The sequence below is a fragment of the Castor canadensis genome, chromosome X (genome assembly GCF_047511655.1).
Source record: "Castor canadensis chromosome X, mCasCan1.hap1v2, whole genome shotgun sequence".
NCBI classification, from domain to species: Eukaryota; Metazoa; Chordata; class Mammalia; order Rodentia; family Castoridae; genus Castor; species Castor canadensis.
This window is the reverse complement of record NC_133405.1, coordinates 1,419,579-1,441,466: the sequence shown is the minus strand read 5'-3', so window position 1 is coordinate 1,441,466 and position 21,888 is coordinate 1,419,579. Positions and strand designations below refer to the sequence as shown.

The following is a 21,888-nucleotide window of genomic DNA, read 5'->3' as shown; positions in this document are numbered from 1 at the left end:
CACTGACTCACTTCCCCTTCAAGCCGGCCTCGTGCGACGCCAGGCACGGCGGAAGAGGCGGTGCTCGGGCCCGCCGCCATCTTGCCCACCGCCGGCGCTGCGTCCCTCGGCCACACGGGGGCGTCCCGCGCCGCCCTGGGCCCTGGGAAAGGGACCCCGGTAGGAGCGCAAACCTCGAGTGACAAAAGCGTGAGGCCAGAGGCCACGCCCCCTCATGGCAGGCTGGGCAGGACGGGCTTTCAGAAGCAGGGAGCCTTCTGAAAGGCTCGGGTCTCAAAAGGCTGAGGAAAGCCTCCCAGCTCTGGGGACAAAGGGCACAGCAAAGGCACTGGATGTTCTAGAAAGGCCGCTTATGCCAAGCCCGGTGAGTCACTGAGAGGTCCCGTTAAGAAGTTTTGGCTTTATTTAGTGGGCAATGAGAAGTTGACAGCATTTAGGCAGGACAGGGTCAGATGTGGGTCAACAAAACACCCCCTGGCCGGCTCTGGTCAGCTGGTGAGGCTGGATGCTAAGGGAACGATCTGGAAGCTGTATATCACACCACCCTCTGTGCCTTGGATTCCATCTTTTCCGCTCCTTTAGGAATCCGAGCCAGCAACTGTTAGATCTTTGCAATATTTGTCGCTTTTCCTTCTTCCCTTAGTTATTTATTTATTTGGTGGGACTAGGGTTTGAACTCAGGGCTTTGCGCTTGCAAACCAAGTACTGTACAGCTTGAGCCACGCCTCCAGCCCCCACTTTTCCTTCTTTGCAGGCTCCTTACTAACATATTGAAGGCATTTATTGTCTCTTAACAGGCCTTTGCCCCACCCCCATATGTATGACATTCCAGCTCCTGTTGTCCCTTTCCCTTTCCTGTCACACTTTTGGCTCAGTTTGCACTTTCCCTGTTCGTCACAGTATGTCAGAGTCGGGTAGCATCTCCTTTTTATTTATTTTTTTGGTGCTAAGGTTTGAACCCAGGGCTTCACACTTGTTAGGCAGGTGCTCTACCACTTGAGTCATTCCACCAGCCTTTTTTTTTTTTTTTTTTTGCAGTACTGGGGCTTGAACTCTGGGCCTACACCTTCAGCAACTCCACCAGCCATTTTTTCTGACGTTTTTTGAGATAGGGTCTCATGAACTATTTGCCCAGGTTGGCTTCAAACCGCGATCCTCCTGATCTCTGCCTCTTGAGTAGCTAGGATTACAAGTGTAAGTCACCAGTGGCTCTATCCTCTTTTCTGAAGCTGCTGTCACTCACCAAGCTCAGTACAGAACCTGTTTGACCTCTTAGCCACATGGGTTTCTTGACCAAACTCCCGGTATTCTCCAGCCATGGGTTTCTTTGGCTTTTGTGGCCACTCTTTATTATTATTATTATCATTCTTGTTGTTGTGCTGGGTGGGGGTACACTGTGGCATTTACAAAAGTTCTTACAATGTATCAAATATGTTGTACTTGAATTTCCCCCCACCTTGTGGCCACTCTTATGACTTGCATCTCAGCAGTGACTACTGAACTACTTGCAGGAGTATTCTTTTTCCCCAAAGACCACTATCCTTAACCTTAACCATTACTTCTTGTTTGTTTGGTGCTGTTGGGCACTCTACCAGGTACACCACACATCCAGCTCATTAACCATTACCTCTTACCTGCATGAACATGTTGGTTTTTTAAAAGGGTTCACTACCCAGATGATCTTCCTCAGGCCCAAATCACACTATAGCACTTTGCTGTAGACGACCTTCCCAGAGTTCCCAAATCCCAGCTTTCTAGTGTGGCCCACAGGACTGCTCCAAAGTAGCCACTCCCAGCCCATCTGAAGTCTAGCCCTCAGCAGCCTTAAGCCATTAAGAACTCCTTAGGTGTCTGGCAATGGATGTAGCATGCTGTCCCCTGAAGCCACTGGTCTGCATGTGCCACTGCCACAACCCTTACTGGACAAGGTTGAGTCCCAACAGGTAAACCTGTCCTCTCATGCACTGTCTTAAGCTTGCTGGGGCTTTGGGCCTCTATACAGGTCTGACTCCTCCACTGGATGGGGAAAACCCACAGGCAGCAACAGGGCCTTACTCTTTTTTTTCTCCAGATGGATACATGCTTGTAAGGCAAAAAGTCTCCTTCCCTGACAGTCCCTCTTGCCCTGTCAGTTGTAACTGCAGAGGGTCCCCACCCTAGCCTGTCCTCTCAGAAACAAGGTCCACCAAAGACCCATGCCTAGACTCCACTGGAGCCTCTTCCTTTTAGCACCAGCCCCAGTGGCTTCTTATGGGACACCCCTTACTGACATGTACCAGCTCCAGAGTTTACAACTGTCATGTGCACACATGCTAAGCTCTATAGGGCAGGGACTTGGTCTTCCTTGTACACTGGGGAACATCAGCTCCTCAAACAGGTAGCACACAGGACATGCTCAATGGCTACAGGCTGAATTTTCAACCCTTTCATCTAACATTCAAGGCTAGGACTTAGAGGGTATCTTCTTGCAGGTGTGCCCATATTTACATGTGACCTGGACTCCAAGTCAACCCATGGTCCCACTGTTCCATGCCATTGCCTCTCCTCAAGCTCATTACCAGCCTAATGAGGACAGCTGTGGCACAAGTGAGCAGCTGCTGACAGCCCATACTCTTATGGGAGGCCAGTGACAATAGGGTCCCTTTGGGCAGTCCCTCAGCATGCCCTTGCCCGGTCTGGGAGCCAGGTTATTTGTCAGAAGAGGCCATGTGAAGGTCTCGACTGGTCTGGATCACAGGAGTCAGGGCTGTGTGTGTTTGTGTATGTGTGAGGGGGTTTGGGGGAGGGGCAAAAGCACCATGGCACATCAGAATCTAGGAAGTGTCCCTGACGTACTGGTCAGGAAGAGGAAAGTTGTGCTGCACGCAGACTTGTACTAGGCCCTCCCCGTCCATGCTGGAGCAGGGTGCCTGGAAGCACTGACAGCGAGTAAGCCAGAGAGGATGCCAGGGAGACTAGCATATGAAGTGGGCTTCCCTTCCCTCCCACGGCAGTACTGACAGTGGCTATCAGTGTTCAGAAACAGCTGGATCAAAAGAGCAAGCACACCACCATACTGTCAGGTGAGGTGGAGGGGACTGCTGACTTACAATGAAAGCCCAGACCTTGAGTCACTTTCACAGAGAGATTTATCGAGAATGCTAACAGCACAGGATACAGTACTTCCCAACAAAAGGTGCAAACGCATCACTTAGAAAGGCATGCTGAGTATTCTTTGCTTTCACATGTATTAAAAAACTTACAAAAATAAAATAAAACTGCGTGCTGCCCATCTTTTCAAATAGTAAAAGAACCTTATGAAAAACCACTTGATTTTACAACAAAAGACACAAACGGACATTTTTATGTAAATTTATAAGGCAAACTCTTTATATAATAAATAGGTTACAGGGATTCAGTGGGGGTGTTTGGAAACGTATACAGGTACATTCAGACAGGTTTACTGAAATGGTACAAATTTCCTTAATAAATTGCCTTTTGTTTTTAAATATATCAGTGCTTTCAGTCATTTGGCTATACACAAAGAACCTTTTTTGAACACTACAAAAAAGCAATCAATATTTTTGTTTTTAAAACGACCTACTTATTTTCTAAAGTAATTGTCCCAAAACACAAAAACTGAAGGTGAATGCGACAGAGGGCTTTTCAAGACCCCTCCAGGTAAGTCTGTCCTGGGTCTCTCCCCATGCCCTATGCACCCTGCTCCCAACCTCAGGCAGGCTTTCAGGATGAAGCTGGCTCCCTTCAACACAGGGTGGTCTGTCACTGGCAGCACTGTCTCTCAGATCTCGGCCTTCAGGCTGACAGAAGGGAGTGTGACTTGAACTTGGAAGTGGGCAGACACCCTGTCTGGTTCTTCCAGGTACTAAACTCCATGTGCAAATGGTCACTACAGGCAGTACTGTCCTCACCTGAAGCACTAAGGGAGCACAGATCTGTCCCTGTTCTGTGAGCCCAGAACAATCCGTAACAAGGGTGACGGCTTCACTGAGAAGGATCTGTTTGTCATGGAAAGGGAAGGGGGTGTCTAATGTAAAATTTTTTGGGTATCAAATGACAGCAAAGAAAGAGAGGAAAAGCGAACTCCCTCTGCTGTCATTTTACAACCCTGGAACAGTGGGGAATAGCAATGTCATTAGTGCTGTGCACACGGGGACAAGATGGGGTGTGGCAGAAGTGTCCTGACTGATAATGCCCTATGGGCATGCCTTGGAGACAAGAATGCCCACTCCCTAGCCTTGTCCAGAAAGAGCTGCATCAGGCAGGAAGTAGCCAATCCACCTGCCAACCCATCCCTGACCTGTGCCCACAATAGGGCATCTGACCACAAGCTTAGGGCCAAACCTCTCCCCCTCCCTCCCTTTGTTTTCAGCTAGGTCAGCTCTGCTCTCACATCTCCTCCTGGCTCTCCTCAAGGAACATCAACCTTGTCTTTCCTTAAAAACAACAATGGAGATAATAATTTTTTTGGGGGGGGAGCTCAAAGAATCCAGTGGATGAGACAAAAACTGGTTTTGCTCTGACTTTGAAAATGGCAACACATCAGCTATTCAGTCTGTTGGCTTGGAATGGGACCCGGGCTTAACCTCTTTGGGTGGTTTCTGGATGATCTGGGAAAGGGTCATCTCTTCAGATCGCCCCTCTTGTCTTAGTCACCATTCCCCTCCCTCCAAATGCTTTGTAAAGAAAAGGTGTCTAGAAGCATTTGTCTCTGGAACAATTACTTTAAACATGGTTACAATACAGACTTCAGTTCAAACACAGAAGAGATTTACTTAGCAAAGTTCCTTTCACCCACCAAAAATTACACAAATATAAGCCTCAACACCACAGTTAAGAGGACCAGTAGAGAGAACCTCATGTTTGGAACACAAAAGGAGAAATAAAAACCAAACCAAACCCAAACAGAAAAACCCCAGAAAGACAAGGAAAGGGCGAGGAAGGAAGGGGAAGGAGAGCAAACACAGCACACATTACAGTGTCCAGGTACACGGGGAGCCCCGCACGAGGAAAGGGCTCGGCACACATTGAATAACAGTCCTGGTGATATTTGGTCATATATTCAACTACTGACTCTGGAGCGGCTGTTATTGATTGAAGCAGTGACAAGTCAAATGGTAAAGGAGGCCGTGGTAGCAAGGGAAGGAGCAGGCTTCAAGTTCTGCAAGCCTTTTGTACTCCACTGTCCAGCTCCCCAGAAACACTGAACTGGGTGGGCCCTGCTCCATCCGGGCGGGGCTAGAGGTCACCGGGTGAGGCTAACTTGGGCGCTGATTTCACATCAGTCACAAAGCACGCATGTGGACACATCGTGGTCACCCACCTGTCAGTGGCTGAACAGCAGCAACAGCCTCTTGCCTCCATCCCAGGCTCACTGGGAAAGTCAGTCTCGACCCACTGCTAATACTGATCGCATGCTGGAGCAGTCCCTGGGACATGCGCCCAGAGGCTGCCCCAGCCCCGGGTCCTCCAGAGTAGCCCAGCCAATCAAAGGGCCTATGACTGTCTCTGTTGGATTCTGGCCTCAGAATAAGCAATGATAGGGAGGGGGATAGATCTTGGCCCTGGTGATTATAATGCTCTCTGCTTTGGAAGAACAAGTTTCTGGATTTCATTTTTTGGTGTTTTTAATTACTTAAAAATGATCAAAAAGAACTGTTACAGCTAAACTTTCTAGCAGATATTGCTCATTAAGAATTACAAAAGCAAATGCAATTACTCATGGGGGGTGGAGAAGAGAAAGGGATGTTTCTGGAGTCTTCACTACTTCCTGGAGGGAACCCACTGGACTGCTGTATGTGGTTCTGGGGTCTCAGGCATTCTACCTGGTACAGTTCACCAGTTTGGAGACAGGCCAGGCCTCCTCCCATTTCCCCTCCAGCCTCTGGACTCAGCAAAGTGGGGAGGTCATGTTTCGAGCCCTGCCAGTGGGGAGATTTGCCAGGCTGACTGCACACGGGCTCACCCTGGTCAGATCACTGGGAGGGGTTGGGGGAATCGCCCTCCCTGTGCATGTCAGCTTCCCACCCCCAAGGTGGAGGGGACCAGGCTGTGTGTGCCAACTAGGGTGACTTCAGGTCAAGGGAGTGCACCTGCTGAGGTGAACTGTCCTACACCCAGACTCTTGGAACCCCTTTCACAAGTACAGGAGAAACAGAGTACAAAATCTGGGTGCTGCCTGGAGCCTCCTTCACTTGGCACAGGGAAGCCCTTGAAAGAAGCAAGTAAAGACCACAGATCTGCATGGACAGAAGAAGTGACCAGCAGACAGATTTGTCTTTTTTTTCTTTTTTATTTTCCCTTGTCCTATACTATGGTTATCAGAAATATTATAATTAAGCAACAGGAATAATTTTAACAGGTCTTTTTTTGTGTGGAGCCACAAGCAAAATGAGTTTATAATTGTGCAATATACAGATATATATATAAAAATTCAACTGCTTTGTGTGTCTAGTTGGTGCATAAAATAAAAGGGAGAGGAAAACTAAAAGCAAAATTGAAAAGCAAAACAAAAGCCCAGGATAGAGGAGACAAAGCGGCCTATGCGTATAGTCTATAAGTTACTGGATATAATCAGGGTCACCAGGAAGAACAGCTTTGCCACTTGACACACAAACACTGCGGGGAGAGGGACTAAAAGTGGGCAGGAGCCAAACCTCTTGGCCTTTTCACTGCATTTGCTCTCATTGCTGAGTAGGACCTGATAAAAGGTAAGATGGGGCAGGGGAGAGCAAAAGCCATTCGCAAGTTGCCCAAATGTTCTTAAATTTAAAGGCCCAGACTGTTCCTCGAAGTCTCGGCTCTGCCTGTGCCCTCCCTCCCTTGCCCCAGGGGCTCTCATGCCTCCTAAGAGGGTGGGCAGAGTGGCTTGGGGAGGCAGCGAGAGGCTCTGGGGTGATGGGCAAGTTCAGAAGGGAGTGCTGGGGTGCTTGTCACACAACCATTTCATCTGTACCCAAGACCCCTCCAGGGGAGCAGAGCAGGAGGAATGCAGAACTAGAGGACCCTTCTAGTTCCCTTGGTAAAACTTTTCCTGACAAATGAGCTCCGGGGCAGGCTGTCAAGATGAGGAGAATGGGAAATTGGGTGGTGCTGGGCCTTCTGCATCACACTAGTGAATGTTCTCTTTCCTACACCAAGAGCTGCTCTCTTGAAGCTTTGGGACCAGGTAGGCCATTAGCTTCCACACAACCCCCAAAGGACAGGGTCAGAAGCTGTGTCCTTGGGGACAGCTACCCAAGGAGTGACTGGCTCTCCAATGATAAAAGGCTCCGAGTCTCAAGTGGTCCCTGGTTCCACCTCAGATGCAGGAGGCTTCAGGCTGGAGTTCCCTTTGCCTGTAACACTCACCAGACATCTCAGGCCAACAAGTACTAAGTATTTTTAGATCAGCATTTTTGCAAAAGCTTGCTCTTATTCAGAAACATCAAAGTGTAATTTTCTGTCAAATATTTTCAAGGTTTTCCTTCTAAACTGTTGAGAACTGGTTTCAGTGTTCAATTTTTCCCCTTTACTACGTAATTTTAGACCTTGGGGGAGGCAGTATCCTAGCGATTTATACCAATTAGACTAAGCCTTTTCTAAAGATTGATATAGTATCTAAAAGAGAAAGACAGCAAAATGGAGAGAATCAACAAATCCCTTCAGAGTGGAGCTGGCTCACTGAAGCAGAGAGCAGGCAGGAAGAGTAGGAAGAGGACAGGAGGGAGCAGAGAGCTTGGCCGAGGCACGGGGCACTGTTGCATCTGTGCTGGCCCTGCCCCTGCAGCAGGTTCCCTAGGTCCCCTTCGACTGTCAACTTTGCTATGCCACGGTCCCCAGGGCTCTAGAAACTGCAGGCACGAACCTGAATCAGGAAACAATCTGGGGCAAAGACACAGGCTACCATACGATGCACAAAGGTCTTCTCAAGGAACCAGAACCTGTGACCTCCCTCAACCCAGTCAGCCCAGAAAGCCTGGCTGGAAGGCTCCAGAAAGGGTCTGTAGTTACAGGGCAATACAGAGCTCTGGCTGCTGGGCTCCACTTGGGCGAAACAAAATCTGATTGGTCCCACCTGGGAGATTCAGTTCATACCCTTTTGCTCTTCCCTGGGCTTGAGCCACTTGTTAGAAGTTATTTAAAATCCAAGTCCTATCAGCTGAGGAAACTCCTTCCGCCACCAAACTTAGCGGTTTGTTTTTGGTTATTACCCTCTTTCACATATTGTCACAGCGACGACAACCTGGGCAGGGAAGCAGGTGACAATTGGGGGCTGCTTCGGTTCCCATCTTCAATGTTCATGGCCTCCAGCCTGGAATGATGCCACTGAACAGTGTTACCTGCACCCACAATGGGGTCATAGCTTTCACCATTCTGTGAGCTGAGAGGCTGGGGCCCTTGGCTAGTCTGGCACTGATGGACTGGGGGATATGGTATTTGTAGGCATCCCCTGTGCCTTTTGTTATAGGAATACAGCACCAACAGAAGGGAGCTGTATTAGAGTCTGGCTGTGGCAAAGTGTCCCCAGCTCACTGCATTGTCAGGACTGACAATTTCACTGGTTATGACAGACCTACCAAGGGACAGGGCAGGGTCAGACCAGGTCGGTCATACCCAGGAGTAGCTGGAGGATTATCAGCATTCGGTTGGGAGAGGAGGTAGTAACTAACAACTAGAACAGGGTGAGGGAGACTGGATATGACCTTAAGGACCTAGCCTCAGCTATCTGAAGGCTGATGGTCAGTTCCTGTGTTCTTTACATATTCACTGAAAGACATCACTTCATAACATTCAGGTACAGATAAAGTCACGGTCACACCCTAAATCTGGGCCAGTCACAGCTGGTGAGAATTCCATGGCTTAAGGCTTTCCCTCCAACCTTTTGTCAATCTGACCCCAAGATAGGGGCAGCCTGGGAGTGACAGGGCCCCTAGCTGCCAGGGCGATAAACTACCAAAGCTGCCTGCTTAAAGGCAACTGACTCACAATGCCTTCATTTGGGGAAAAAGGCATGGGGAAGGAAGAGGGAAATGGAGAAACCCTAAAGAGCTAGCTGGAGCACCACCTGCAGTTTTAGAACCAACTCTAAGAGAAAGCAGCAGGGGATAGAGGGAGATGCAGGTAGCGCCCAACGGAAAGAAAATGACACCTGAAATGCTGTGCTCCCAACCCCGAGTGCCTAATCAGCCCAGGCAGCAGGAGGGCCTGGTGGCTTCTAAATGTCTCTTCCCAGGACAAGGTGGCACTCTGCTCAGGAGCCATGTCTCATTGGATTAATGTAACACACAAAAACCCAGCTAAGCACAAAAAAACATCTTCTTGGTGACAACTGGGACAGGTGTAGTGCTTGCACGGATAGGTGTCTTCTGGGGGTGCTTGGAGTACAAGGCCACTGCGGGACAGGGACCTTTTGTCCTTGGAGGAAAAAGAGTTCCGAAGGACTTGTCCTGGACCCCCAGAGCCCCTCCTCTGACCCCCCCTTCTCTTTCTGAGGGGAGGAGTCAGAAGTGACGCTGGGAGGAACAACAGCAGAGTGGGCAGAAGGGATGGAGATTGGTTGATGGGAATCTGGTTGTAGGGCTTGCTTTTACAGCATAAGGAAATAGATACAAATATGCTAGAAAGTCCAACTATGACTCTACGAACAGAATGGGGCAAAATCCCTCACTTCTAACCATTCCAGAAGAGACAACACAGTTTTATCTTAAGCTACTGATTGGAACTGTCAACTATGGTTCCTGATCACTAAAGACTGGCAAGGATGTGCTAGACAGTTTCTATGATGTTTAACTCCTTCATGATTACACTGCAGAAGGGAAGCCAGGGGACACTAACTGAAATACACAAGACAACACGCACTTGACAGTTCATGGCAGCAGCTCACATGGGATGTGCCTGTGGGTGTTCTGGAAGCATAAGACTGCTGTCTCATTTGCTACTTTGATAAGGTACTTCTCAGTTGGACAGATTTAGATATGAGACATCTCTGTAAACACAGAAAAGGATATACCAATATGATGAAGATATGCAGCTAGATAAGGACTTCCTGAACAGAGGTTAAAACTCTGGGATCCCAAATGAAAATTAATTAAAACCCCATAGCAAGGCAAAGCCGTTAAACCCCCATACCACACGCACGGAGCAGAGATCACAAAATGTGTGGCGTGCCGGCCCTGCCCAGTCTCCAGGGAGCAAAAGCAATACAGTTTTACTAGAGGGACTTTGTGGAGGAAAAGGGGAACAGAGGGAGGGCTGGGGGCCCAGGTGCCACTCCCAGCTTAGTCTCGAGAGTCTGCATTTGTCCCACAAGCTAACCTGCCACATTATGCTAGACACTAGACTTCTGAGTGGGGCCAAGGATGGTGGACATGAAGCCCATTGGGCTACTCAAGGATTAGCAGGCCACAATGGGTCCTCTATGCCTCCTTTAGCTACCAAAGGTGGCCCAGCTTCTCTGAGCCACTTCTCTACAGTAGAAGGGTCGAAAGGCTCATTGTTCAGGGTCTGAAAAGCCTTTTGCCTTTTTCTTACCAGGGAAGAAGGGGGTTACCTAGGAGAGCAAGACTTGTTGCTCTCTTGCTCTTCACAGAGCCCAGGGTTTCCTCAGGGCTCAGACATGGTGAGGCTGGTGCTGGCAGTGGGAAGGCAACAGGGCAGGGAGAGTTCTAGGGGCTGGAGCCGACTAGTGTCAGCTCAGTGTATAGTTGGGCACTGCAGCTGCCTGGAACAGAAGGGATGAACTAGGAGGTAGGGCTTTGGAAGGAAGAAAGGGAAGAAATCATAGGAAGGCAGAAATGGAAGGACAGAAGAGAAACCAATCAGGAAGTCCTTATAAAATTGCAGCAAACACTTAGAGTTTCGGAGCTTCGTGGGAACCCTATGTGCTGAGCCCACTTTAAAACAAGCGCAGGTATATACAGATCCAGGTAGTTCTGAACACTGTCACGTCTGGTGGCTTGAGGGACAAAGTGTCACCAATTCAAGCCAGTTTGCTTCTGTTTGTTTTGAAGTGGGAACATGAAGACTCAATAGTGCAAATAATTCTAAGCTGTCCCTAGAGGAGAACTGGAAAGTAATTGGAAGAACGTTTTTCCTCTCCTCCCCCCTTGCTCCTTGTCCCGTCCACTAAGTCCCTAACTACTACTCACAGGCTGCTTTGAGCGACTAGAAATCTCTCTTGCCCTGTTGCAGCGGGCCCGGCATGGCCCTGGGCCAGCCTGCCTACTCTTTGTCCTGCTGCCTCCATGGACTCTCTCTCGTGCCACCCACTGGATGACGTGCCTTGAGAACAGGTGATGCTATCTCACCCTGGGCCATCCTCTCCTGTGGCTCAGGTCAGTCTACACCCAGCAGTTCAGGACCCCTTCTAGCCATGCCAGAGCTGGAGTAGACAGGTGCCACTTTCCTGTCATGTAAAATGTCCTTGTCAGTTTTGGATTGGGGTTGGTGTGGGGCCTGACTTGTGCCGCCACGAGCGGGATCATGTGGGCCATAGCCACTGGCCATCTCCGTCATCTTCACTAAAGAATCCAACGGTTTCTCTTGCCTCACATCTCCCTGTCCCACTGTGGCTGGGAGTGAGGGGTAGTGGGGGAACTGGGGGAGCTGTGGACGGGGCACCAATGGCACCGAAAATGGGAGTGTCCTCTCAACTGCTCTCTGTCTCTAACGAGCACATGGGGAAAGGGTGTGGGTGGGAGGGGAGGTGCCTGGTCAACAGCTTGTCTGGTCAGTAGTATCTGCAGCAAGCCTTGTTGAAGGAGCCTAGTTTAGAAAAGTGCAAAGCTACTTCTGGCCCTGGTTAGGTCTTCAACCTGACTGTGCTTGTCGATAAGAAAAACATCCCCAATGCTCCAACTACTCCCACCCTGAAGCCACGAAACTCTAAGTTTACTGAAAGAAAAAAAAATATTTTTTATTTCAGTTAATCGGGAAGCTTTGTCAGAGCCCTACCCATAAGGAGAAGAGACAACAGCTGCCTTTATTCTTGTTGGTTTGCTTTGCAATCCGCTCTGTGTAAAGTCAGCTAACTCTCTCGGTCACGGGCGTCCGGCTGTCCACAGGCTCCTCTCTGTTTGGCCTTGGCATGGAGGATGAAACAATGTCTTTGCGCTCTCCCTCCCCTCGGTGTTTGTACTTTTCTGCAGCTGTGGCGGCGGTAGCAACCGCGGGCTGAGTCTTAGCTGGCTCCTTGGGGCAGCCGTCGCTCTCCAGCGAGCCTCCTCGGGGCATCTTCTCCTCTTTGCAGACACTGCTGCTTAAGTCCTGGGGCTCAGGGGGGCTGGTGGGGTCCTCAGAGCTCTCGGGCTCAGGCAGGGGTGGGGGCGGAGGTGGGAGCAGTGGCACAGGGGCCTTTGGGGACTCTGAGTGGTGGTGGTGATGGTGGTGCTCCTTCTTGGGGGGTGAGGAGGCGCTGCTGCTGCGACCCTTAGGGCTGCTCTCTTTGCTTTTCCGTCCAGGACTCTTGCAGGTCTTCAGTCCCTTCCCGCTCTTCTCACCAAGGGTGGACACCAGCAGGGGCTTCACCACTTCCTTGACCTCAATGCTGACTGTCTCCCGGGTCTTGCGCTTCTTGATGGGGAGCACGGTCTCCTGCACAGACCGGATGGAAGACTCCTTCACGGCTTTCTTTTTGGCCTCGGCGGCAGCAGCTGCCACCACACTCCCTGGCTTTCTGCCCCGTTTCTTGGGAATGGCCTGGGGATCAGCCTCAGCCTTTCTTTTCCTTCCAGGGCGTTTGATCACCATGACCTGGGCAGAAGTGGTAGCCCCACCCCCCTCGCCTTTGCCTCCAGGCGAAGCTTGGAAAGGCATCTTGACAAGGAGTTTCCCGGGGCTTTTCTCCAGGACCCTTTTCACCTGAACACCTTCTGATGCTGCAGCCTTGGGTCTCCCAGTGCCGCTCCCTTTGGGGCGTCCCCGACCTCTGCCAGTTCCTGGAGCTTTGGGAGATTTAGGCTTCTTAGGTGGTTTCTGCTCTCGCCGGGAGGGGCTCCCTCTCCCAGTTACCGTGAAGTCAAAATCATTAGGGTCCAGGGAGGTGTCGCCTACCTTTTCGAAGTATGCAATCAACTCCACTTTAGAGCGAAAGGCTTTTCCTTGGGGACTGTGGGGACAAATGGAGAGACACAAAAAACAATCAGAAGCTTCCCACGTCAATGTCAAAGTTGGGGCAGAGTGGATGATGCTGATGAGGTCTCTGATAGACATTTCAAGTGAACAAAAGTCACACTGAAGAAAAGCCAAAATGAGCTAAAAACTAGAGGGACACAACCAGGTCAGAGCAGTGCACTGCTGCATAAGCAGCAATCAGATCATTGGGGCACTGGGCACCTGTATGGCCTGCGCAGGTGCTGGAACAGCTAAGTATTGGCTGCTCAGCAGCTGTTGCCTGGAAGCCCCCGAGGACCTGCTTGCCACCAAGGCTGCTCCTTTGGACTCCCTGGGCCTTTTCACCCAAGGGAGCACATGTGGTACAGCAAGGGCCATCACACTGGGGTGTACTCTGATTGTTGCTGCCGGGCCTGATTCGCCATCAAGACATTTCTGTGTCTGAGCCTGGACATGGTGCTTAGCCTCTTCAGGAATCTGTTTCAATACAATAGTGCTTTGCTCACACTTCTTAAGAGTTGTGGAATTAAATGAGGTTGTCCACAAACATACTCTGAAAATTTCTAGCTTTTCTGGGATCATTTAAAACTGAGATGTGTTGCTTTATTGCTTCAACAGAAAATAGGCAGCTGTCGGTCCAAAGTTAGACAAATGCAAAAGTGACAGTGGTAAAGGCACATGAAGCCTGTTTTTCTTTCCAGAGGTCTTAAGAGAGCACGCCTTTCCCAACACTGATTTGCAGAGGAAAATAAAATCAGAATAGGTTTTAGTGCTATTCCTTCTCCAGACAAAGACAAAGGTATGGTGAAGGTAAAAGGCCTGCTATCCTGAGGCAGGGTAGCAGGGCAGAGACCCTAAGCATATATAGTTTCAGTGTTCACTACTCAAGTGCCCCCACCTCCATAGGGTTACACACATAAACTTTTCTGATCAATGAGCAGCAATAAGCCGTCATTCCAATGGATCTCTGTCCCCTGCCTCCCGCCCACTTCACTCTCCCCGCCCTGTAGACAGGACTTACTCTTACTTACTTGATTAAATACACATCATACTTCCCAGCAGAGCGGCCAGACTTCCTTTGCTTAAGCTTTCTTGTCCAACCTTCAGGGAGGGTGGGATCATCATACATGGGTCCCCGGTCACGAATGATGGAGCGCCGTTGTTTGGGGGAAGCAGAAGCTTCTGGCACGGCTGGCGCGGAGCCCGAACCTTCTGATGTCTCGGCTTTTCCTGCCTCAGCTGGCTCTGCAGAGTGGTGGGCTGATGGCTGCAGAGGCTCATGCTTGCCCTCTTTGTCTTCTTTCTTATCTTTCTTCACCTTTTTAAACTTCAGGGGTTTGTCCTTGAGACCCTGTAGATCCTGGTCTTCCGACTTTTCTTCCCTGAAGTGTTAAACAAGTATGTATGTAAGTATTACAGAGAACACACCGTGGTCTGCAGAAGGTGAGTGAAGGGAGGCTTGGCTTGGGTGCCACACCATAAGCGAGGCCCCAGGCTGTTATATACTCAGATCTTGGTGACTTTCCCAGGACAACATATCCTTGGGTTAGGCTGGGCCCAAAGATTTCTTTAAGAACTTTTGGGTTGCTGGTGGTGTTGGCCACGTACACTTAACCTGCACCATACCACTCTGTGTCCTACTCCTGGCATTTTAAGAGTGAATGACCTGCACAGGTGTCTTTCTTCTGAGTACAAGCACTGTGTGGCTTCTCAGTGTGTCACTTTGGCAGAGGCCAGTTTATGGGGCCCCTGGGCTTGTCAGATGACAAGAGGCTCTCTACCGCTGGAAAGGGAGCTGTCCACCCAGAATGGCCTTCAGGAAGGCCCAGGTTTGTGTGGATTTTTGGTTTTCTCAAATCTGTTAACCCTCCTATCAATTTGTGCTCAGTAAAACCAGCATGTGAGGCATAGTACAATTTGCTGAAAGAAACATGGAACAGCACAACTCCCTGGGAGGTGGTACACAGAACAGCGTCATGAAAAGAACACACAGGATTAGAGCCAGTCAACCTGAGCTCAAATCCTGACTTTGTTACTTTCCAACCATGGACCCAAGCAAGCGACTCCAGCATTCCATGCCTCAGTTTCCTCAACTCTACAATGGCTAACCCCTTCCAAGAGGTATCTTTACTGTGAGAATCATGGAAGAGAAAGTACAAAGGCACTAAAATACTAGCAAACTCAAACAACCAGCAACTGTTGCCCAGTTCTAGTATGAGAAGGGATCGCAGGTCATGTGGGCCTTTACCACAAGAGACTTCCTTACAAGGAACAGCCTTGGCCTCAGGAAACATGGGAGGAAGTGCAAGGAGAAAGGTGCAGTCCAGACAGAGCAGTGCATCCTCTTTATGCTAGCACAGAAGGGTACCCACGAGCACCGGTCTCATTCTAGGGCACGACACCTGCCCACTCTTTCATGTGGACAGAAGCAGCAACTTCTGTATGTATTGGTTTAGCCTGGTAGGGTCCCCTCCTCATGTACTTTAGGAATCAGAGTCTGGCTGTGATGCTCCAAGGAGACACGGTGAGATCTCCATGACTGTAGAACCTAGCAATGTTGTGCCACCTGCACCTGTGAGCTACAGGCTGGGCAGCATAACCATTCCTTTCCCCTGTATTCTCAACCCTGGAGTTCCCTGTCCCACATGGCTCAAGTCAGGGCTAGTCACTACCTCAAGGCTAGTCTACCCCAAACAACTTCCCCTCTTGTCTACATTGGTGAGACTACAATGAATGTACTATTATGCACTAGCACACACCATCAGAAAAACTGGATGTCAAACGACATGGGTAGGCCACCAAAGACTGGTTAGCTCTGGGAATAAGAAGTATGTGGACGAATCTTTCCAGAACAGCCAGGTCAGGTGTGGGAAGGTAGCAGTGGCTCCCGTCAAGTGACGAGGTTCTAGTGAGAGAACACCTCAGCCTCACTCTGGCTTGCCTCTAAGTTTCTCTTTATCCTGTATCTTCCTCTAGCAATTTAGGGCCCAAAGTGGGGCTGCAGAGGTCACCTAAAGCCATTCTCTATACTAATGCATCTCCCAGTATATGGGTACCTTTCCTAGCTAGAAGGTGGGTGTCCCTAACCTGTGCCAGCACACGGCTTACTTTTCATGTCTCCAAGTCTCGTCACTTCAATGTAAACCCCCAGGACCCTGCCTAATGCCAGGGCTGTTCCCTGGAACCAGGACACTCCTGGAGTTTGAGAAAAACACTGGATTAACATGAAAGGCCAGCTTCTTTGAAACTCTTACTTGTAATTCTTGAATACCTTAACCACTACAAGGGCAGGGAGAAGCTACATGACCAAAGGAATGCCTTCTAGAAATCTACTCTGAGGAGATACCTCTGGAAATGCCAAACAACTACACAGAAGACTGATGATCCATCAGCTCCTTGTCACCAAGGGACTTGGTGAATAAACTATGGCATGCCTACACTCTGGAGGACCATGCGGCTAAAGCAGGATGACTTGCTTCAAAATTCCAGAAATGTTTTAGCATATGGTACCTGTCGTGCAGAAATGAAGAATAAGGGAAGGATAGACCAGAAAGTAATGAAGCCATCAGCTGGCTTGGAGGCAGGTAAGAACACAGTAAGGAACCTTGCTAAACACTTCTTGGCATTTAATTTTGACTTCTGAATCATGTGACTGTTTATATAACCAGAAATAAAATGAAAAGTAACGAAGTCCCATTATATCACACTGATGCAAATAAGAATAAATGGGCTGAACACTAATGAATTGATACCACACTGCAGAGAAAACATTTTAAGTAACTTCTGACCACAGCGCTCTGGACACCTGTAGTGGGACACATTCCAAGGCCAACAATGATACCTCAGGGGTAGTGCACATACCAGATTGCCTCCTAGGAGAAATGGGTGATACTGGTTCTGGGACATCTCGTAATACAGAAAGCTGGGGTGGAGTATAAGATGGAGAGCAGGGAGGACCCATGACAAACCTTTAGTAGTGGCTCAGGCATGGCCCAGGGTAGAGGCAGCAAGGGATTTGCAATTTGGTTGACTGGTGTGGGGCAAGGTTAAGTTAAGGGCCATGTTAAGATCTGGGAAGTGGTGCCACTGACTGGGACAGGAAGACGGAGCAAGGACGGTTATAAAGGGGTGGGGGCACCCAGTTGTACTTAGACTTTAACTTGGGCCAAAAAGAACTTTGGTTTTCTTTTGAATTTTTTTATTATGGTAAAAATATAAAACAGTAAGTTTACCTTTTTATCCCAGTCTGTATCTTTTGAGTTTGGGAGGTAATTTTTAATTTTTCTCCAAATAAAGATGCTGTCTTATGTGGGGAAAAAGTTTACCTTTTTAACCCTTTTTTGGGGGGGGTTGTTTTTCTTTTTTGGAAGTACTGGAATTTGGACTCAGGGCCTCCCATTTGCTAGCCATGCCCCTAGCCCTTTTTGCTTTAGTTATTTTTCAGATAGGGTGTCCATTTTTGCCTGGCTGGCCTTAGACCACTATCCTCCTACCTAAGACCTCCCTCACAGCTGGGATCACAGGTGTGTGACACCACACCGGGCTTGTTTGTAGAGACAGGGTCTCGGGACTGGAGATGTGGCTCAAGCAGTAGAATACTCCACAGCATGATACCCTGAGTGCAAACACCAGTACCACCAAAAAAATAAGTAAAAAAAAAGAGGGTCTCGCTAACTCTTTGCCTGGGCTGGCCTCAAGCCACACTGCTCCTGATCTCTGCCTCCAGAGTAGCTGGGATTACAGAGGTGAACCAGTATGCCCAGCTTATCTTCTTATCCATTTCTAAGTACAATAGACAATCTTTAAATAGTACTGAAGATGGAGAATAAGGGCCTTTAACTCTATCTGTAATATTACAGTTCTTTTAGATTGAAATTATCTGAAGCAAATAATAGCCCAATTATTAATTCTGTGCATTGAAAAGCACACAGGTGTTTGTTCTGTATTTTCTCACTGCTAATTCTGTATTTTAAAACAAGTAACAAAAGCCCATAAAGAAGTATAGATTCTGCTGGGCATGAAAAGGAGGTAAAAATGACACAAAACAGGTAATCTAAGAGTTTACCCTTACTCAGGGGTCTGCTCAGTCCCAGGGTGAGCAAGGCACTCACCCTCATCGACCTTCCTCACAGGACCCAAGGGAGGGAGGCCAGGTTGGAGTGCCAGGTAATGCTCCAACGCTGTCCTCCAGAGGGTTTATGAAATGCACATTTTTTCAAAGCCAAACACTCCTTTATCCTCCCTCTAATCAGACCATACATGTACACACACACAAACAAACACGCAATCTCAACATAATTATGAAGAAACTGAGCACCTAGTTCACATGTTCATAAAATTCAGAGTTGGAAGAATCCTGAGGAAAAAACACCTTTTTTTGTGTTACTGGGGTTTGAACTCAGGGTTTCACACTTGCTAGGCAGGTACTCTATCACTTGAGCTAAACCCCCAGCCCCCCGTTTTTATTTTTTAATTTTTTTGTTTGTTTGTATGCTTTGTTTTGTTTTGTTTTTGGTGGTGGGGACTGAGCCCCACCTAAGCCTCATGCATACAAGGCTAGTACTCTACAACTGAGCCACATCCCAGACCATTCTGTATTCTTACAAGTTAAAAAAAACTATCTTAGTAAGTGGTAATGGCTAGAATTATAAAATACGGCTTCTGGGGGGTATGGGAGCAGGAAAAGTTATGACAGAACAGCTGGGAAACTCTAACTCAGTTAAGAGTTTGAATTCTCCCTGGATGTGGTGGTATAGCCTGTGATCCCAGCAGTCTGGAGGCTGAGGCAGTAGTTTGAGGCCAGCCTGGGCTACACAATGAGACCCTGTCTCAAAGAAAACAAACAAAATCTGAATTCTCTCAAATGTAGGAATGTTACCAATTATCACCAAGTCAATTTCAAATCTCGTTTTGTGTGTGTGTGTGTGTGTGTGTATGTGTGTTTTTCCTTCCCTTTGGCTGTACTGGAGCTTGAACTCAGGGCACGTATTCTACCACTTGAGCCATGCTCCAAGCTCTTTTTTTGTTGTTTTTTTTTTTAAGTTATTTTCAGGTAGGATCTTGAATTTTGTCTGGGGTTGGCCTCAGACCTTTATCCTCCTATGCAGGCCTCCAACATAGATAGAATTACCTTGTTCAACCTATGAGTGTTACAGATGAAAAGGACCTTGTCTGAGGCCACTATTGTGTCTATGGCCAAGGAAAAGAACACATAATGCATGGCTTTACTGTCATTACAAACATGCATGTGTTCGTGAACTGCCTCTGTTATGGTGCCTGTTCTACTAACATTGTGATGTCCCTCCCTAGAGGAAAAAGTAACCAAGGAGGCCTTCCCTGTATCACTAGCAGCTCTGGGCCTGTTCTCTCCCAAGTCTTCATTAGGAGATCTTTTGTCTTGCAGGTTCAGTTAAGATGGGACCTTAAAAAAACGATCATAGCTTATTTGTACAAAGGGGCTTCATTATGATATTTACATACATGTATATAATCTACTTTGGTCAAATTTACCCTATTTAAATTATTCTTTCTTAACGCCTCTCCTTCCTTCCTCTCTTTTTAAACAGTTTTTAGTGCATTCCATTATGCTATTTTCATACATATATAATGTACTTCAATCACATTTATCCATTATGCTCTCCTTTCTCCCTCTTGCTGGTCCCACCTCCAAACAGTCTCCCCTTTACAACTATATTACTACTTTTCAGTCTAGATTCCACATGAGTGAAAATATGCAATATCTGTCTTTCTGAGCTTGACTTATCTTAATGACGTAAGTTCATTCTCCTTTATGACTGAATACTCCATTGTGTATATATACATTTTCTTTATCCATTCATCTGTTGATGGGCACTAAGCTGATTCCATGGCTTAGCTATTATGAATAGTGCTGCAATAAACATGGGTGAACAGGTATGTCTATGGTATGCTAATTTACATTCCTTTGGGCACAAGCCCAAGAGTCGCATAGCACAATTATACAGTAGTTCTATTTTTAGTTTCTGGAAGAACCTTCATACTGCTTTCCATAGTGGCTTATTTATTTATTTGGTGGAACTCTGGCTCAACTAATTTACATTCCCACCAGCAGTATATAATGGTCGCCTCCCATCCCGCCAGCATTTATTGTTTTTGTTTTCTTGATGATAGCCATTCTGACCAGGGTGAGATGGCATCTCAGTGTTGTTTTGATTTGCATTTCCTTTGTGATAGCTAAGGATGTTGAATATTTCTCCATATTTATTGTCCATTGTACTTCTTTTGAGAACTGTGTGTTCAATTCATTTGACCATTTATTAACTGGATTATTTGTTCTTCTGGTGCTTAGTATTCTGCACTCTTTATATATTCTGGGTATTAATCGTTTGTCCAGTGAATAGCTTGGAAAGGTTTGCTCCCATTCTGAGTGTTGTCTCTTAACTCTGGTAATTGCTTCCTTTGCTCTGCAGAAGTTTTTTATTTGATGCAATCCCATTTGTCATTTCTTACTCATATTTTCTGAGCAATTGTCGTCCTATTCAGAAAATTGTTGCCTATGTCTATATCTTCAAGTATGTTCAAAGCTTCAGGTCTTACATTAATATTTTTGATACATTTTTAGTAGTTTTGTGCAGAATGAAAGATAGACATCTAATTTCAGCCTTCTATATGTGTAAAGTAGAACTTTCTTTCCCCTCTGCTCTATGAGCTGGAGCACCCCATGTCCCCCAGTGTACTTAAAATATACCACTGTGCATGTCAATCCCCATCTCCCTGCTCAGTGCCAGCCACATGAATAATCATGACCCAAGTAATATGCTACATCTGTTTCTTTTTATGGCTGTATCCTTCTTGCTAGAAGGATACTTCTAGCAAGCAAGGACTAACTAGCCTAATGCTGAAAGCAGGCAGACTCTGAGTAAGTGAATAAATGAATGCCGAATTTAGGGACTACCAGTAATCTGTTGGGTATCGGTGGATTGGGGATGGCAGGAGATGAGACTAGGGAAGTCATGAGGGCAGCAGTATGGAGGATGGTTATACCAGGAGGATGGATCAGCTTCTAGAAATATAGCACAAAGTCCTCTTGCTGAAACAACTAAAAATGCTGAACCAAACATCTTAGAGAAGATTATACTCATCATAAGAATGTCTTAAATGTGCCATGTGTTGGTAGCTCACGCCTGTAATCCTAGCTACTCAGGAGGCAGAGATCAGGAGGACCGAGGTTTAAAGCCAGCCTGGGCAAATAGTTCACGAGACCCTATCTCAAAAATACCCCTCACAAAAAGGGCTGGTGGAGTGCCTCAAGGTGTAGGCCCTGAGTTCAAGCCCCAGTACCACAAAAAAAGAGAGAATGTCTTAAATGCATCTATAAGCTGGCAAGAATATAAGGAATACACATGCTAAAGAGTCAGGAGACTAAGGAGATGGAACAACTGGATGCAGTAAAAGAATGAACTGGATTCTGGGTTCACAGCCACTCAAAAAGGCATTAATGGCTCATCTGGGGGAAATGTGAATAAGGCTCTGTGGTAGATCATTGCTAAACTTCCTGAGTGTTGTAACTGTACTGTCTGTTTTTAGGGAAGCCAGGCTTAAGTATTTAGGCATGAAGAATCCAGATGACTATGACTCAAAGGGTAAATGATCTGGGGATTGGGGAGAATATGTACAGTATAAATAAGGTAACATGTTTAAAAAGGGGAAAATGACATCAATATAATTAGAAGATGCGCTGGTTGACACTTTTTTTTTAATAGTGCTAGGGACTGAACTCAGGACCTTGTGCATGCAAAGCAAATGCTCTACCAATGA

The 21,888-nt window shown here is 47.5% G+C and overlaps 1 protein-coding gene across 1 annotated transcript in view; it reads right to left on the bottom strand.

The window, feature by feature from the left end:
- Positions 1-3,110: 3,110 nt before the first annotated feature.
- The window catches only part of Mecp2 (methyl-CpG binding protein 2), a 71,039-nt gene continuing 52,261 nt past the window's right edge, over positions 3,111-21,888 (bottom strand). The window contains exons 2-3 of the mRNA XM_020185036.2: positions 14,124-14,474; positions 3,111-13,087 (exon numbers count right to left, since the gene is read on the bottom strand). Coding sequence (XP_020040625.2) covers positions 12,004-13,087; positions 14,124-14,474 — 1,435 coding nt within the window. The 3' untranslated portion in view covers positions 3,111-12,003. The remainder of the gene's footprint in view (positions 13,088-14,123; positions 14,475-21,888) is intronic.